This window comes from Geotrypetes seraphini, chromosome 9, assembly GCF_902459505.1.
Source record: "Geotrypetes seraphini chromosome 9, aGeoSer1.1, whole genome shotgun sequence".
In the NCBI taxonomy this organism is placed as follows: Eukaryota; Metazoa; Chordata; class Amphibia; order Gymnophiona; family Dermophiidae; genus Geotrypetes; species Geotrypetes seraphini.
In genome coordinates, this window is record NC_047092.1 from 99,116,340 (window position 1) to 99,135,995 (window position 19,656).

At 47.3% G+C, this 19,656-nt stretch overlaps 1 protein-coding gene across 9 annotated transcripts in view; it reads left to right on the forward strand.

Moving 5' to 3' along the window:
* Positions 1-19,656, forward strand: part of YEATS2 (YEATS domain containing 2) — a 1,675,245-nt gene that overhangs the window by 1,530,660 nt on the left and 124,929 nt on the right. For all 9 annotated transcript variants that reach the window (XM_033957686.1, XM_033957691.1, XM_033957693.1 and 6 more), the window contains one exon: positions 10,126-10,327. In XM_033957686.1, coding sequence (XP_033813577.1) covers positions 10,126-10,327 — 202 coding nt within the window. The remainder of the gene's footprint in view (positions 1-10,125; positions 10,328-19,656) is intronic.

Consider the following 19,656-nt stretch of genomic DNA (forward strand, 5'->3'; position numbering starts at 1 on the left):
ACATTATGAACAACATTTATAGGACTGGAACTGAATCAAGTCTAAACTGGTTAGTTAGTTGAACGATTTGCAGATGATTTGGGGGGAGGATGAAGGGGGATATATTCTGTTATTAGATAGAGCACAGGTGTGAAACTCAAGGCCTGTGGGCTGAATCTAGCCTGCCTGGTTGTTTTATGCGGCCTGTGGTCCGATGCCCTTAGTGTTACCTTGTGGTCGGCTCCCTCCTCACAGCCACAATGTGCACGAAACTGCGTGCAGTGGCTCTTTGCATGTCCCGCGCCTCATTACATTACATTACATTACTTTACTGATTTCTATTCCACCTCAACCTTGCAGTTCTGGGCAGATTACAAAAAAGACATCTGAACATTTCCAGGATGATTACAAAAAGACTTATGGACTTTTCCAGAAGAGTTACAAGAAGAAGAACATTTCCAGAGGAGTTACAAGAAGAATGGTGTAGTATAGTTTAGGGAATGGGATACGGCAAGGAGGATTGGGCTATTCCAGTGGATATACAATTCGGGATGTTGTACAGATGGGATATAGTGCAGTTTCAGTATATATGCAGTTAGGGAAGCAGTTGACAAGCTTGGGCTTTGAGGAGAAGGGTAACTGGTGAAGAAGGGAGGATGGGGGAATCACACTGAAGGGAATCCAGGTTAGAGTTATGACATCTGTATAAATTTTTTGAATAGATGGGTTTTGATTTCTTTGCGAAAAGATTTGAAATCGCTTGTTGTCATCCACAAGCATTTCCTTCTGATGTTGCAACGTCAGAGCGAAGGCTTCCAGTTCAGGTGCAGAACATGCGAGGAGCCACTGCATGTGGCTTCGTGCACACTGTGAGGAGGAGGGAGCCGGCCACAAGATAACACCAGGGGCATCGGACCATGGGCCGCATAAAACGGCCAGATGGGAGCCAGCCAAAAGGTAAGACACCCACCGGAGGGAGGCACAGCAAGGAGGGAGACAAAGGTAGGTGGAATGATTTTATTTTCAATTTAGTATTTGAATTGTGTCAATTTTGAAAATTTTAATCTGCTGTCTATATTTTGCACTGCTCAGAAAGAAATACATTTGTTTCTTTTTCCCTGGGGATTGTACTGCATGCAGAGTCTTGAATCTTAGGGTTTCTTTTTTATATATTAGTACTTTTAGTTTTTGGTCCCGTATTTGCATAGGGGTTAGCTGTGTTCTGGTAGGAATGAATGTTGAGAAGCATACAGTGTGCTTTGTGTAGTTTAATTTTGTGGTTAACCATTATGTATTAATAAGATTATATTGTGTGTGTATATATGAAAAATGAATGGAAAAAATGGTGTTATAATTAGTACTATTATGGGGATGGGGTCTGGCCTGCGACTTAGCCTGTATTTTGGATTTTGGCCCCTTAATTTGATCAAGTTTGACACCCCTGAGATAGAGTGAAGTGACCTGAAGAACCAACTGGTCATTTTACCAGTGTACAAGTTGGAATTGAAGGGTAATGGAGCAATGAGGGAGTAGATAAACTGAAACATAGGATTAGATTGAAAACTGATCTCTGTTTTAGTTTGTGCATATATCACAGCCATTTACTGCCATGAGGCAGGTAGTACCTGTTTGTTCTTGTACAATCCCGCTCTATTCCTGGACAAGTGGGTTATGCATCCCATCTCACGAGACTGTTTGTAGAAAGCCTCATTTACATAATTTTTCTGACCCTCCCTTCTTACTGTAGGACTGCCCTCTGGTCACCAGATGCTTTCCTAGTCTTTTCTACTCTTGTTTAATTTTTCTTCTACTTAATATTTTTATGCTTTTTGTGTCTTCATGCTGTAGAGGTTCCCTGTGGGGATAGCTCTGGCTGCAGGAGATCACAGACTTTGTGGACAAATTCTGTTTCCAGGGGGTTAGCTGCCTTGCAGTGCACCCCCTGCACAGCTTGTACCTTCAGATCAAGGGCTCAGGGGCCATTCACTTGGAAGCTGGTTCACCACAGGTTCGTCCACTAGTGGTTTTGAGCACAGGCTGTGTGGCTTCATGCAGGTAGGCCTGGGATTGGAGCCTGCTGTGTTCCTCTGCCAGGTCACATGAGTGGTGATGGTCCCTGGCCATTGGTATGAGGCCAGAAGTGCAATCAGAAGACCAGCAGTCCAGTTTTCAAGACTTATCGAGGCAGAGGATCTCCCTGAATGCTGTATCAGCTTCCTTTGCTGTAGCTCCCAGCACTACATGGCACAGTGAGTACAGGTCTGACAGCCTGTCAGAGCAATTTTGGGGGTCTTAAAAATTGTTTTTGGCAGTTTGGGAGCTAGCTAAATTAAAGGTATTTACGATGGGGCCAGATGGTGTACATCTGAGGGTGCTGAAGGAACTTAGGGAAGTTCTGGTAGCTCCGCTGACTGACCTTTTCAATGCTTCTCTAGAGTCGAGAATAGTACCGGAGGACTGGAGAAGGGCGGATGTGGTCTTTCTGCACAAAAATGGAAGTAAGGAAGAAGTAGGGAATTACAGGCTAGTAAGTCTGACTTCTGTGGTAAGCAAATTAATGGAAATGCTTTCAAAACAGAGAATAGTGAAGTTTCTGGAATCTGGTAGATTACAGGACCTAAGGCAACATGAATTCAATAGAGGTAGGTCTTGTCAGACAAATCTGATCAATTTCTTTGACTGGGTGACCAGAAAATTGTATAGAGGGTGTGCACTAGAGGTGGTATATTTAGATTTTAGCAAAGCCTTTGATAGTGTTCCACACAGATGTCTAATAAATAAACTGAGTGCCCTCGGGATGGGCCCCAAAGTGACAAGCTGGGTCAAGAACTGGTTGAGTGAAAGATGACAGAGGGTAATGGTTAATGGAAATCGCTCTGAGGAAAGGGATGTAACCAGTGGTGTGCCTCAAGGTTCTCTTCTTGGGCTTGTTCTTTTAAAAAAAATTTATAAGCGATATTGGCTGAAGGACTGTCGGATAAGATTTGCCTCTTTGCAGATGATACCAAAATCTGCAATAGAGGTGACACCCTGGATGGTATACCATGAAGAAAAACCTAGTGAAGCTTGAAGAATGGTCTGAAATTTTGCAGCTAAAATTTAATGCCAAGAAATGCAAAGTCATGCATTTGGGCTGCAAAAACCCAAAGGAACAGTACAATTTAAGGCAGTGAGCCTCCTGAGATTTCAAGTGTGCTGCGGCACACTGGGCAGGAAGAGAGACTCCAGTGTCTGTGTCAGCTGACTTGCAACTGCCTCCTACTGTCGTGTATGCCGGGACTCCTGCCTTCATGTATCTGCCACTGGGACTCCTGCCTTCGCATATCTGCCGCCGGGACTCCTGCCTTCTCCACACGCCTGGACCAGCAGCAGCAGCTCTGAGTGTTATTAACTTCGCCATACAGCTGCCGCTAGCAGTAATTTAGACACGGTTTCATTTGGCAGCCTCAGGGCCTTTGCTAGGCCGGGCCACTTCAGTGATGCAAGGCGGGCCAACCTAGCAAAGGCTCCAAGGCTACCTGATGAAACCACAGTTAAACTACTCCTAGCGGCAGAAAAATTGAATGTTAAGTTAATGCCAAAGATGGATGTATGGCAGAAAATGAAGAAGAAAAGAAAAACAGTCAATGAATAAGAAGTCACTGGAAACATAGTTAAAAGCACAGAAAAAATAAAGTCACCAGCCAACAAAGGTAGGGAAAATAATTTTATTTTCAATATAGTGATTGAAATGTCTCAATTTTGAGAATTTATGTCTGCTGTGTATATTGTGTGTATATGAAAAATGAAAGGAAAAAATTGCATTACAATGAGTAAAGGGGGCAGGATCTGTGGCAGAGCTTGGGGGTGGGTTTAGGTCTCTGTTTGGGGGTGCTTAGCTTGAAGTAGTTGAGAAACACTGCTGTAAGCAATCAGCCGGCGCAAGCATCCCTCCCACCCTCTTCCCTGCTGGCATCTCAGGACCCACCTGGAAGGCCTCTGTGCATGCTCGGATGTTGATGTGATGATGTCACACATGCATATGATGTCATCACGACAACATCCGCCATTTCCGTGTGCCTCAAGCCGTGGCCATTACCTTTAGTGTGCCCCAGCTCGAAGAAGTTTGAGAAACACAACAGAAGAACAGGACTTGGGTGTGATTATATGTGATGATCTTAAGGTGGCCAAACAAGTTGAAAAGGTGACAGTGAAAGCTAAAAGGATGCTAGGGTGCATAGGAAGAGTTAAGGCCATTAAGAAAAGGAAGTATTGATGCCTCTATATAAGACTGGTGAATATTGGGTACAATTCTGGAGACCACACCTTCAAAAAGATATAAAAAGGATGGAGTGGGTCCACAGGAAGGCTACTAAAATGGTGCATGGTCTTCGTCATAAGGCGTATGGGGACATACTTAAAGATCTCAATATGTATTTGAAGGAAAGGCAGGAAAGAGGAGATATGATAGAGACATTTAAATACTTACGTAGCATAAATGTGCACAAGTCAAATCTCATTTGAAAGGAAGCTCTGGAATGAGAGGGCACAGGATGAAGTTAAGAGATAATCTGAGGAAATACTTTTTTACAGAAAGGGTCGTAGATGCGTGGAACAGTCTCACGGTAGAGGTGGTGGAGATAGAGACTGTGTCTGATATCAAGAAAGCCTGGGATAGGCATGTGGGATCTCTTAGAGAGAGGAATAGATCATGGTTACTGCGGATGGGCAGACTGGATGGGCCATTTGACCTTTATCTGCCATCATGTTTCTATCCTTCTTATTAGACAGTTCATAATTACTGCATACATGACTACATAAAATATACAACACTATTAAGACAGACTTAAAATATCATCTCTGGGAGAAGAGTCCAAGATGGTGTCACTGGGCATTGATCAGCAGAGGCCCCTCCTCAGTGCATCCCAGGATGCACCAGTAAGGTGGCCTAATACCTTTGATTGGCCAGATACATAAAGGACTCTCCCATAAGAGGGGCTTAAGATATCCAGGCCAATCAGGGACTTATGCTCCTCCCTGTTTCATCCCAGGATCCAACAGGAAGGAGAAGGCCCGCCATTTTGAAGAGGTGTGCCTGCTGGCAAGAGGGAGTGGGCATCCCTCTTGCTGGCTTCTACAATGAGATACGGGGGAGGGGCTGGGAGAGCTGCTTGAGCTGGATGAGTTCTAAGTTGACCTCCCCAGGCCACCAGGGCTCTCTTTTGGGGTCTTGGTGGGGCAGTGGAGGGTGGATCTTGTAGGGTGGGGGATGTCTTGGGGAGAGTATGGGGGGTCCAGGTGGCCAGGATGCACATCAGGGTTGCTGAGGCAGGGAGGGAGTGGGCATCGTTCCTTCCTAGGGTGTGTTGCTGTTGCAGGAGTGGCCGTCATTTTTGGGGGGGTTCAGGGATCCGCAGTTGTCATTAGGGGGGAGGTGCGACGTCTGTGGTCAGGAGGGGGGTCTGGCACAACTTTTTTTTTTTTTTTATGGTTACAGATTGTGCATGGGTAACACATACATTTGTGTCCATTAAAAAAAAAAAAATAAAGTTTCCTGCCTCAAACAGCTGAGTGGCAGGAGGATCCTTCAGGTCTTCCCCTGCTTCTCAGCTGTTTAGGCTTCCCTTGCCGTCTCTGCGTTAATATGCGGGATCGAATGGGGATTCCGATGAACCTCCGCTCAAATCATTTGCATTTAAACTTGTTTGAGCATCAGTTGCTCTTTTAGAATCGGCCAAAAATCGGACTGTAGCAGATCCACGTGGTCTTACTAACCCTGTTTAGTGCATCTAGACCTAGGACTCTTAGAAACCATGATTCAGACTTTGGAGAGTTATGAAACTGCTTCAATTAAAGATAAGATCTATACTCAACATAAACTGCAGTTTTTTTGGAAAATTAAGTTAGAAGATACAATTTATGATTTTTGAACTTTCCAGATTCTCCGCTTATTTCTTCAGCTGACATGGTTAAAAGATATTTTATGGAAACTTTGAAGATTTCATCTTACTCAGTTCCACCAATAACAAGGGCTCAGTATATAGTAAGCCCCAGAAATGTTAATGATCCTGTTTGTCAGTGTAAGAAGAGAATGAATTTAACATCTTTTTTGGAATCTTCTTTGGAAATAGTTACACAGAGAAGCAACTATGGTAGTAACTTTTATTTTGGAACATGACCACAATAACATTTTTAAACTTTCCTTTATATTTCTTTATATTCATAAACATTCCTTTAGATTTCTCTAGATTTGTTTTTTGGCTCAAAAATTAGAATATTTCCTGATCTTGCTAGAGGTACATAAGGCAGAAGGCCTTTTTGGTCCTTTGCCCTAGGGTTTTGGCCATGGGGACTGAATTTGTTTTTGCGTTTTACTTGTACTTATTTGGTGACTTTTGAAGGTAATAATTTTCAATTTTTTGATCCTAAACAATTGGATGATTTTCTTAAGGCTAGAGAGGATGTTAATGTAATTGTATAGGGACCTTCTCAATGATTTAGATCTGGAATACCAAGAGAGAGGAAAAGACTTTACGCACGCAAAGGATCAATATAATGGTCACGAAAGCATGAAACCTGGACCGTCTCAAGAATCCCTTCCAGCCTCATGTATTTTATTAGGATTTGGACCATTGTTACATTTGCATTGTTGCACTGCTAATATTTGTTTTCATTAGGATAAAGGGCAATCTATCTTCCTTAAAGCTTTAAGCAATTTGATCAACATAGCATACAAAAAGGATTCAATTTCATAGATCTGCTCTTCTGGCTCATTTCATGGTTATACCTTATAAACCCTCAAATATCTTCTCTGAAGGGGAGCTTCTTATCCTCACATAGGCCCTATTAGGGCCATCAGTTTCACAGGTCGCCAATGTAATTTTATCAATACTAGAGTAATTCAGTCAAATCTGGAGCTTTTTGTTAGCAATCTAACGAAAGTATTTTGTGCCACATGTAGTGATTTATAAGAACATAAGAATAGCCTTACTTGGTCAGACCATCTAGCCCAGAGGTCTCACTCCCTCCTTGAGGGCCGCAATCCAGTCGGGTTTTCAGGATTTCCCCAATGAATATGCACTGAAAACAGTGCATGCACATAGATCTCATGCATATTCATTGGGGAAATCCTGAAAACCCAACTGGATTGCGGCCCTCAAGGAGGGACTTTGAGACCCCTGATCTAGCCCAATATTCCGTCCCCAAGACATTCCCCATCCTACACGATCCACCCCCCACTGCCCCACCAAGACCCCAAAAGAGAGCTCTGGTGGCTTGGGGGGGGTCAACTCAGAACTCATCCAGCTCAAGCAACCCTCCCAGCCCCTCCCCCTTATCTCATTGTAGAAGCCAGCAAGAGGGATGGCCACTCCCTCTTGCCAGCAAGCCCACCTCTTCGAAATGGCGGGCCTTCCCCTTCCCTTACTTGGTCAGACCATCTAGCCCAATATTCCGTCTTCACGGTGGCTAATCCAGGTCACAAGTACCTGGCAAAAATCGAAATAGTAGCAGTGGTTTACTCCCATGTCTGCCTCAATAGCAGACTGTGGACTTTTCCTTTGTGAACTTGTCCAAACCTTTTTTAAAACCAGCTACGTTAACCACTCTTACCACATCTTCTGGCAATGTATTCCAGTGCTTAACTATTGTCTAAGTCAGGGGTCTGCAACCTTTAAGACATAAAGAGCCACTTGGACCCGTTTTCGAAAAGAAAAAAAAACTTGGAGCCGCAAAACCATTATAAAACAAATCTAACACTGCATATATTGTTTCTTATCTTAATGCTATATACAGGATCACTAAATTGAAAATAAAATCATTTTTCCTACCTTTGCTATTTGGTGATTTCATGAGTCTCTGGTTGCACTTTCTTCTTCTGACTGTGCATCCAATCTTTCTTCCTTTCTTTCAGCCTCCTGTATGTTTCCTCTCCTCCAGACCTCATTCTCTCCCCCAACTTTTTCTTTCTGTCTCCCTGTTCCCCCTTCTTTCTGTCTCCGTGCCCTCCCCCAAGCCACTCGGTTTGCTGCCACCGCAATTGGGGAACAGCATCCCCAAGCCACCGCCTTCCCAAGCTTTCCCTGCAGAAGTGTTGCGCTGACCAGCATTCCGCTCCCTGACGTCAATTCTGACGTAGGAGAGGAAGTTCCGGGCCAACAAGGCATTTCTCCTCATTCCATCCAGCCTGAGCCCCATCTCTCCTTGATCCCTTCTGTGTCTGTCAGAATTACCATTCCACCTATTTTCCAGCATCACCCTTCTTTGTGTCCATCTCACCTATATCCCTATCTCACCACTTTTTCAGAATCTTCATTTGTCTCTGTCCTTATCTTTACGCCATGTTCACCATTTGCCCTTTCAATGTCTTTATCTCCCCCCCCCCACTTTTTCAGCATTACTTCTATGTCTCTATTTCACCTCCTCTTCATGTCCCCTCTGTATCTCTATCCTTATTCAGTAGGTCCTGCTTACCCTTTCTCTTCTTTGTGTCACTATCTCCATTTTCAGCTTTCCCCCCCCCCCCCCTTTTCCTTTGTTACTGCACCCTGTAGCTAGAATCTTTCCACCCTCCCTCCACTCCGGCCCAGCCCAGTATGAAAGATTTCCTTTTGTTTCCCTCCCCTCTCTCTTTCTCTCTCTCTTCTCCTCCCTCACCCACGAGTCCTGCATCTGGCCCTCTCCCTTCTACCTGCACCTGGCAACACTCCCCTGCTCCGCGGCTCTTTTCAGCAACTCTTCAGCAGTGATCAAGACAAGCTGCCGACATCGAGGCCTTCCCTCTACGAGTCCCGCCTTTGTGGAAAAAGGAAGTTGAAACAAGCGGGACTCGCAGAGGGTAGGCCCCGACGTCAGAAGCTGCTGCTGAGTTGCCGAAGAGAGCCGCGGAGCAGGGGATGTGGCCGGAAGCAGGTAGAAGGGAGAGTGAGATAGGAAGGCTGTAGATCTCCGGAGCATGACACCGACCCCGGCCAGGATGATTTCTTTTTCAGGCACCTTACAACTCCAGCGTCGCGGCGGGAAATAGCCATGCTGAGCAGTGAGCTCAGCACTACACAGATGAAAGCCTTGCTTGCTGATTGGTCCGGCGGCACGGCGGGGCGGGGCCGCCGGACCAATCAGCAAGCAAGGCTTTCATCTGTGTAGTGCTGAGCTCCTGCTCAGCATGGCTATTTCCCGCCGCGACGCTGGACTTGTAAAGTGCATGCCTGCGTGACACACTACCGGAGCCGCAGCAAAGGTGGAAAAGAGCCGCATGCGGCTCTGGAGCCGCAGGTTGCCGACCCCCGGTCTAAGTGAAAAAAAAATTTCCTCCTATTCGTTTTAAAAAAACCCAAAAAGTATTTCCTTGTCATTTCAGAGTGTCCCCTAGTCTTTGTATTTTTTGATGGAGTAAAAAATGGATCCACTTGTACCCATTCTACACCACTTAGGATTTTATAGACTTAAATCATATCTCCCCTCAGCCATCTCTTTTCCAAGCTGAAAATCCCTAAGCTCTTTAGTCTTTCCTCATACGAGAAGAGTTCCATCATCTTTACCATCTTGATTGCTGTTCTTTGAACCTTTTCTAGTTCTGCTAGCCCCTTCTTTTACAAAGGCACGCTAATCGATTTAGTGCACACTAAACACTAATGCGCCCATTATAGTCTATGGACATGTTAGCATTTAGCACGCGCTAAATCGGCTACTGCACCTTAGTTAAAGGAGATAGTTTTTTGAGATAAGGCGACCAGAATTGAACACAATACTCAAGGGGATGTTGCACCATGGAGCAATATAGAGGTATTATAACATTCTTAGTCTTGTTAACCATCCCTTTTATAATAATTACTAGCATCTTGTTTACTTTTTTGGCACATTGGGCAGAATGTCTACAGTGACACCCAGATCTTTTCCATGGGCACTGACTCCCCCTATTTATTTAGGCAATCAAAAAGCAATACATTATAATCAAACAGCAGCATTATATGTGTTCTGAAATTATCCTCTGAAAGTAAATCCCTCAACTTCCTTAACTGCTACTACTGAGTTTACTACACACTAACACTAACATAAATAAATATACACTGTTTACTGCAGGGTCCATTTTATTCAGTGGACCTATTTACCAATAATGTGCTTATTGTATTATCATGTGTTAATGTCATTAAATCATGTTCTTTTCAGTGGCAGCGAGCAGTGACCATAAGAAAAGTTTTACAAGGAATCTTTAAGAGTGAGCCCAGATTTCACAGCACAGCATTCCTGAAGACAAAGCAAGTAGTTCACTGGTGTCGAAACCATGGTTACACACCACCAGATCCAGAATATTTGAGAAACGAGGAGGAATCTATTGAAGATGTGTTGACACAAATAGATAATGAGCCAGGTGGGTTTTCATAATATAGAAACATAGAAAAGTGACGGCAGAAAAGGGCCAAAGCCCATCAAGTCTGCCCACTCTATTGACCCTCCCTCCGAGCTATACAGTCATAAATACCTATGTATGTCATAATGGAACAGATAAAGTAGTTGTCCTAGTACTACAGACAGGAAAGTAGCACACTGAATTGAGTGTCTAAGGATATGTAAATAATACAGAGAGGTAGTATGCTCTACAGTGTTCTCCCCAGAAATTATTTCCAGCCGGATGGCATGAAAAAGTAGCCGGGTGGGGTGGGACGGGGAAATTTGGTGGTTCAAATTTGGTGCTATGCAAATTACCCTTCTCTGCTTACGGTGAAGGAGTAGGAGCGGGGAATAGGGTTGGCGCGTGGCCTGGAACGCTATGAAAATTACCCCTCCCTGCTCATGAAGAAGGAGTAGGGCAGCGGTGTCCAACCTTTTGGCTTCCCTGGGCCACATTGGACAAAAAAATTTTCTGGGACCGCACAAAACCTAACACTAGCTGATGAGCAAAAAAAAAAAAGGCTAAGCAGGTTCCAAATTTGCAATCATTAATATAGAAAATGTACGTATCTAATAATAAATCTTCATTAAAGAGACACTGTGGAGAGTAACCCAAAAAAGCAGTGATGTAGAGACTTGCGCGGGAACAGAAATCCCACCCATCCCCACCCGTCCCCGCCAAAGTCCCACCCGTCCCCACCCGTCCCCGTGAGGGTTATTTCATTTAATTATGCTACTGAATTAAAGGCTCTGGTAGAAACCCATTTAAAAATAAGCAAAAAGACTTTATTAATTTGGAAATATTAATTGGGAAGAATACATACTTTGTAAACGGGTTTCTACCAGAGCCTCTAATGTTTATAAATTTTTATCAACACAACTAATATACTACTTTATCCTGAAGCAAAAAAAAAAAAAAAAAGAATTTTTTTTCCTACCTTTGTTGCCTGGTTTCTGCTTTCTTCATGTTCTCATTCAATTCCTTCCATCCACTGTCTCTCTTCTCTCTGTGTCTTCCATGTGCTCTGTTACTGTGCCTCTCTCCCTTTCTCCCCCTCCCAAATTGGTCTGGCACCCATCTTCTTCCCTCCGCTCCCCCCATAGTCTGGCATCTCTGTCTTCTTCCCTGCCAGTGTCTTCTCCCCACTCTCTCTTCCCCATTTCCTTTCAGCGTCCTTCTCCCCCCCCATTTTCCCCATGTCCTGTCAGGCAGCATCCTTCTCCCCCCTCTGCCTTCCCCATGTCCTTTCAGTGTCCTTCTCCCCCCCGTCTTCCCATGTGCTTTCAGCGTCCTTCTCCCCCCTCTGTCTTCCCCATGTCCTTTCAGCGGCCTTCTCCACCCCTTTGTCTTCCCATGTGCTTTCAGCGTCCTTCTCCCCCCTCTGTCTTCCCCATGTCCTTTCAGTGTCCTCCCCCCTGTCTTCCCCATGTCCTTTCAGCGTCCTTCTTCCCCCCATCTTCCCCATGTGTTTTCAGCGTACTTCTCCCCCCTCTGTCTTCCCCCCCCTCTGTCTTCCCCATGTGCTTTCAGCGGCCTTCTCCCCCCTCAGTTTTACCCATTTCCCTTAAGCGTCTTTTCTTCTCCACTCCACCTTTCCTCCCTTTCTCCCTCCCTGCCCCTTACCTTTGTGGCACTTCCCCACCCGACCGACAACAGAACAGGCCCGGTCGGACAAATCTCCCTGTCCTGTAGCCGCGAATCTAAATTACCTTCTTACAGCAGCTGGAGTAGTGAAGCTGCTGTAAGAGGTAATTTAGATTCGCGGCTACAGGGCAGGGAGGTTTTTCGGCTGGGCCTGTTGTCGGTCGATCGGGGGACCTGACCGGCTGTGCACATTCCCTGGGGCGGACCGCCCCCCCCCCCCCCTCTTTCGTACACCATTGCCTTCTCCCTACCTGCCCTGCTGCACACAACCGACCGGAAGTCTTCCTGATGTCAGCGCTGACGTCGGAGGAAGGGAGGGCTTTGCTTAAGCCCTCCCTCCGACGTCAGCACTGACATCGGGAAGACTTCCGTTCAGCTGTGTGCTGCGACAGGGCAGGTAAGGAGAAGGAGACTACCCTTTTGGCTTGAGTGCACTGCGATCCAACCCCGCAGGAACCCTGTGATCCTCGGAGGCGTCCCTACAAGATCCCCGCGACCCTAGGGGGCGTCCCCACAGGATCCCCGTGACCCAAAGGGGGAACCCGCGGGATCCCCATCATCCCCGTTCCCGTGCAGCTCTCTACAGTGATGCTTACCCTGACTGAGTGATCCTCCACGTTCACCGCTGACAGCGGGAGCAGCCATAGGCTTCCGCATCCCCACTCTGATGAGCAGGGATGCCTGCTCCTGATTTTCCCATTCACTTCTATTACAGCTACAGTGAGCCTTATCAGAGCGGGGATGCTGCATCAGCTGTCAGCAGCGCTCATGGAGGATCGTTCAGTCAGGATAAATATTACTGCTTTTTTGGGCCTCCCACTTTGAGCTTAGGCTCCCTCAAAATGAACATCTGCCCTGCTGTAACTAGTAGGGATCCCAAAACCTCACCAACTGACGGCCACCTCCTACCCTCCAACTTTCCAAGTTCTGCAGTTGGCAGCAATATTGCAGAGCTGCTGCCTTCCCTCCTTCCTGCCCCCCCTCCCCACCTTGGCTTTCATGCATGCATGAAAGCAGTGGCAGCTTGAGGATATTGCCATTGGCTGCAAAGCTTGAAGATTTTGGGTTGCTAGACTGAAGGAAGATGTCTTCAGATGGCAGGGCTTGGGAATCCCCAATAGCTCAAGTATTTGTAAATTGCACTCAGGCGGGGAGAAACTTTGGTGTCCATCCACTAAGTTTGGACTCCAGTCCCTCCCCTAAATCAGCTGTATATGATTACGCCACTGAATACAAAAATAATTATGATGCACATATCCCAAAGCTAACATATTCCAGTTAATAAATTCAAAATAAAACAATTTTTTCTATCTTGTCTGGATATTTTGTTTTTCCATCATCTTGGTCCCAGTTTCTTTTTCTGCTTTTTGTCTATCTTTAACTAATTCTCTTTCCAGTGTCTGCTGTTCATTTTTTTCTCCTCTCTTGTTCCATTTCCTCCTTATGCTTGTCTCCAACGTATTCAGCTTTCTTAACTTTTTCTTTTCTTTTTTGCCTGTCCACTCAAATCTTGCCTTCTTTCTCACCCTTCTTTTTAAATGTTCAGCTACCTCTCAATTCTCCATCTTCTCTGTCCCTAGCTCTCCCATTTCCCATCTCACTCCTTTCCCAGCCTCCTATTTCCTGCTATCTACTCCCCATTACCACATTTCTACCACGGTACTCACTGCTTTCTCACTCGTCTTATCATCTCCCTTTTGACCTTATTCACATGGTTCACCACTTTCAGAATCCCCTTCCTCTCCACTGGTCCACCTGTCCCTTTATTTCCATCTCCTTTCTTATCGTCTCTCTTTCCCTCCTGCCCTCCTATGGGTCCATCTCTCCTCCTCTATCCCCATGGTCCAACATTTTGTTCCCTCTCTTTTCTGTTTTTCTTCTTTCCTCCCCCCATGATGCTGAACAATGAAATGGAGGAAAAAAGAGAGATGCTGCATCCACAGGCCTAAATTTTCACACTACCTCCCTTCCATCCCCAGATCCAACTTATCTCCCTTTCTCTCTCCAACTGTTCTCTTTCCCTCTTCCTCCACACCACCCCAGGTCCAACTTCTCTCCCTTCAGACCACTGCCCACGATCTCACTCTCTGTCCTCTGTTTCTGGCCCCATAAGCTCTCCCCCCCATGCCCAATCTAGCACTTCTTTTAATACTCTCCCCCCTCTGTACTTTAAAAAAACCCCACCAGTCCAGGAGGATTCCTTGGCCCAGCATGTTCTCCCCCTCCACTCCTCTACCTCACTACTCTACCACCACCATGTCCAATAATTCTCTCTCTCCCCCTCCCTCCTCTCTCTGCCCAACAGTTCTCCTCTTTCTTCATCTCTCCATGTGCACCATCTCTTTAATTCTCTCAGACACCCAATTCTCCCTTACTGTTCCCTCCCCCTCACTCCCTCCCTCACTCCCTCCCTCATGCGCCCTCCCTCCTTCCTTCATCATTTGTCCAAAGTTTGTGCTCCCTCCCTCTCGAGTCCTAACACGACCTCCCTCCCTTATGACCAGCTCCCATGCTGCAATTGTTATTCTGGTGAAAGCTGTAGGTGGTGGTGGCTGGCTCCTCACGCGATCCGTGACTGTGCTGGAAGTATTTATTTTATGGCCGTCGGCAATCTGTGCCTGTGCTGAAAGCATTCCCTTCCTTCTGTGCCTCCCAGGGAGTATCTATTTTCTGGCTGGCTCCCTTGCTGGTGGCATCGGCTCCTCGCGCTTGATGCGTGGCTGATTCGGAAGCCTTCTCTCAGCTAGACAACTTTCCATTAACATTTCAGCTCAGACCAGAGTTTTCTGTCATATTTCCCATTCTTGTGAAGCTGAATGTGTGTATATAATCCTTATAAAGTTTGAGAGTGGAGACAGGCATAAGAGCCGCATCTTTAAAAAAACCAGTAAAAGAATTGATGCTGAAAAGACACCATGTAGATCTCAACCCACCTCAACAGAAAGCAGAACTGTTTGACTGCCAAGCAAATCAAAGAAGTTTTAGGAAGTCAATTTGCCAAAGCCAGTTATTCAGGTATTATCCCAGGACAAGCAGGCAGCATATTCTTAACGCATGGGTGACGTCACCGACGGAGTCCCGGTACGGACCTTTTTAACTAGAAAGTTCTAGTTGGCCGCACCGCGCATTCGCGAGTGCCTTCCCGCCCGATGGAAGAGAGCGTGGTCCCCAGTTTCTTCGTTTCCGCGGAGCGAAGAAGACGCATGTGTTTTCAACAGCCGTTGAAAAACTAATTTTTGCCTTCCCGCTCGCGTATTTTCTACATTTTTTTCCTTTATTTTGTTTTCAAAAAAAAAAAAAGTCGTCTAGTTTTCTTTCTTTTTCAGGCCGGCCCCGGCGGGGCCTGTTGCCACCATACAGGCCTCCGGATTCAATTTTGCAGAGGCCGTGTTTCCCTTCATGCCCCCTCAACCGGGTTTTAAGAAGTGCCAGCGGTGTGCATGCCCGATTTCCCTCACCGACCCACACAACTGGTGCCTCCAGTGTTTGGGTCCAGAGCATCGGGCTGACACTCCTGGCAGAGAGGGAAAAACCATGGATAAATTTGGTAAGCGCCTTTTCCAAAATGCCATGCTAGCCAATAGAGCCAACAACTACACCTTCCACTTCTCCTTCTATATGAAGCATCTGGTGCAACAGCTCTCCTCCTTACAGAAATACCTTCCTGAACGTAAGGTCCCTCTTTTCCAGCAACATATTTCCAGCCTCCTCCAACTCAGGAAATTCATGGTTCGCTCCATCTACGACTCATTTGAGCTGACCTCTCGCGCATCTGCCAAGGCGGTGGCCATGCGACGTTTGGCATGGCTGAGAGTCTCTGACCTGGACATTAACCACCAGGACCACCTGGCTAACGCACCTTGTCTGGGGGATGAACTCTTCGGAGAGTCCCTGGACTCAACCACCCAGAAACTCTCAGCACATGAGACCAGGTGGGACACTCTGATTAAACCTAAAAAGAAGACTCCACCTGCTCGCACCTACAGACAGCAGTCTTCATACCAGCGCAGGTTCTCGGCCAGACCTCTCAACCCGCCTCAACAGCAGCCTCGCCGACCTCGTCAACAGCATCAATCTCAGGCTCGCTCACAGTCTCACCAACCTGCCAAGCCTCTCCCTCCGTCAAAACCATCTCAGCCCTTTTGACTTTTTCCTCCAAGGCATAGCCAGTCTCCCACCATCATTGCCTCTTCCTCAGCCTATCGGGGGTCGCCTCCAAATCTTCCTCAGCCGTTGGGAGGTCATCACATCAGACCAATGGGTCCTCAACATCATTCGCCACGGCTACTCTCTCAACTTCCAGACTCTTCCACCAGACAATCCTCCCGTAGAGTCTGCTTCTCACTCCTCCCAAACCCCCCCTCCTCCTGAGGGAGGTCCACTCCCTCCTTCTTCTCAATGCCATCGAAGAGGTGCCTCAGGAACAAAGGGGTCATGGATTCTACTCCCGCTACTTCCTGGTTCCCAAGAAGACAGGAGACCTTCGTCCCATCCTCGATCTCAGGGACCTCAACAAGTGTCTGGTCAAGGAGAAGTTCAGAATGCTCTCCCTTGCCACGCTTTACCCTCTTATCTCTCAACACGACTGGCTATGTTCCCTGGACCTCAAAGAGGCCTACACTCACATCCTAATCAATCCGACTTCACGTCGCTACCTACGGTTTCAGATACAGCACCGTCACTATCAGTACAAAGTGCTACCTTTTGGCCTCGCTTCATCGCCCAGGGTGTTCACCAAGGGCCTTATTGTGGTGGCGGCCTTCCTCAGGTCTCACAACCTCCAGGTGTTCCCCTACTTGGACGATTGGTTGGTGAAAGCACCTACGTCTCCACTTGTGCTACAAGCCACTCATCACACCATCTCTTTCCTCCATCTCCTGGAGTTCGAGATCAACTACCCCAAGTCGCATCTGCTTCCCACACAGCGACTTCAGTTCATTGGAGCAGTTCTCGACACCACACTAATGAGGGCGTTTCTCCCCTCCGACCGTCAACGGACCCTGCTCCACCTCTGTCGTCAGGTGCTCCTTCATCACTCCATTCTTGCCCGACAGATAATGGTCCTCCTGGGCCACATGGCCTCGACGGTCCATGTGCTTCCTCTGGCGCGGCTCCACCTCAGGACACCTCAATGGACTCTTGCCAACCAATGGTCACAGACCACGGATCTTCTTTCTCATCCCATCTCTGTGACATCGTCTCTTCAGCAATCTCTTCAATGGTGGTTGAACTCCTCAAATCTTTCCAGGGGTCTACTCTTTCATCTACCCCTTCACTCCATGATCAAAACCACGGATGCCTCCCCCTATGCGTGGGGAGCTCACCTGGGAGATCTACGCACCCAGGGACTCTGGACTCCTCAGGAGCGTCAACATCACATCAATTTCCTGGAACTCAGAGCCATGTTCTATGCTCTCAAGGCCTTCCATAAACAAGCAAGGCGGCACCGGATCTCGCCTCCTTTGTCAGGAGGCTCTCAGCATCTGGACCTGGGCCACGGCCCGCAATCTCTTCCTCAAGGCTGTCTATATCCAGGGCGAACAGAACTACCTGGCCGACAATCTCAGCCGCATCCTTCAGCCTCACGAGTGGACTCTGGACCCTTCAACTCTCCACTCCATCTTTGCTCGCTGGGGCACTCCGCAGGTGGACCTCTTTGCAGCGCCTCACAACCATCAGCTACCCCAGTTCTGTTCCAGACTCTTCTCTCCTCATCGTCTGACCCCAGATGCATTCCTGCTCGACTGGACGGATCGGTTCCTCTATGCCTTTCCTCCACTACCTCTGATGTTGCGACGTTATCCAAACTCCGCAGGAACAGGGCCACCATGATTCTCATCGCTCCTCGGTGGCCTCGCCAACACTGGTTCTCCCTCCTGCTTCAGCTCAGCTCCAGGGAGCCCATTCCTCTTCCTGTGTTCCCTACTCTACTTACGCAGCAACGTCAGTCTCTACTGCATCCCAATCTGTCTTCGCTCCACCTGACAGCTTGGTTTCTCTCGGGCTGACCTCTCCAGAGAATCTGTCTCAGCCTGTCCGTCGCATTTTGGATGCCTCCAGGAAACCGGCCACCCTCCAATGTTACCATCAGAAGTGGACCAGGTTCTCCTCTTGGTGTCTACTGCATCATCACGATCCCACCTCATTAGCGGTGGAAACTGTACTGGACTATTTGCTCTCTCTGTCCGACGCTGGCCTCAAGTCTACCTCAATCAGAGTCCACCTCAGTGCCATCACTGCGTTTCATGAGCCTATCTTCGGAAAACCTCTCACGGCTCATCCACTGGTTTCCCGGTTCATGAGAGGCCTCTTCAATGTCAAACCACCTCTGAAGCCTCCTCCTGTCTTCTGGGACCTGAATGTGGTTTTATCAGCCCTCATGAAACCCCCTTTTGAGCCTCTTGCCACAACTTCGCTCAAACTTCTAACATGGAAGATGCTTTTCCTCATTGCCATCACCTCTGCCAGGAGGGTTAGTGAGATGCATGCACTGGTCGCCGATCCACCGTTCACCATTTTTCACCATGACAAGGTGGTTCTGCGTACCCATCCTAAATTCCTTCCCAAGGTAGTCTCGGCTTTTCACCTCAACCAGTCCATTGTGTTGCCTGTCTTTTTCCCTAAACCCCATTCTCATCCTGGGGAACAGGCGTTGCACACGCTGGATTGTAAGCGTGCCCTTGCATACTACCTTGACCGTACCAGGGCTCACCGCTCGTCCCCTCAGCTCTTTCTGACCTTCGATCCTAACCATCTAGGTCATCCTGTCTCTAAACGGACGCTTTCCAACTGGCTTGCTGCCTGTGTTGCGTTCTGTTATGCTCGGGCCGGTCTCTCACTGGAAGGTGCTGTCACGGCCCACAGGGTCAGAGCTATGGCTGCTTCTGTGGCTTTCCTCCGTTCCACGCCCATCGAGGAAATCTGCAAGGCTGCCACTTGGTCCTCAGTTCACACGTTCACTACTCACTACTGTCTGGATGCCTTCTCCAGACGGGATGGACACTTCGGCCAATCTGTGTTACAAAATTTATTTTCCTAATGGCCAACCATCCCTCCTCCCTCTCTGTTAGCTTGGAGGTCACCCATGCGTTAAGAATATGCTGCCTGCTTGTCCTGGGATAAAGCACAGTTACTTACCGTAACAGGTGTTATCCAGGGACAGCAGGCAGATATTCTTACGTCCCACCCTCCTCCCCGGGTTGGCTTCTTAGCTGGCTTATCTTAACTGGGGACCACGCTCTCCTCCGTCGGGCGGGAAGGCACTCGCGCATGCGCGGTGCGGCCAACTAGAACTTTCTAGTTAAAAAGGTCCGTACCGGGGCTCCGTCGGTGACGTCACCCATGCGTTAAGAATATCTGCCTGCTGTCCCTGGATAACACCTGTTACGGTAAGTAACTCTGCTTTACAGTTGCATTGACAATTTAAACAAAGCACTAGAGAAACGAAAAAGAAAAAAAAAGAATAAGGAAAGCAGAATTCACATGCTTCACACATTTAAGCAAATTATATTTCATCCCAAAACCTTGAAATACCAGATCTCCTAGGCATTTGGCTGTACAGATTCAAAACCCAAAAAGCATACAACCCTATCCCACCTCCCGAGAAAAAGCGCGCAACTTCTTTTAAACTAATCTAGCAGCATTTTGTCACAACATAATTTTAG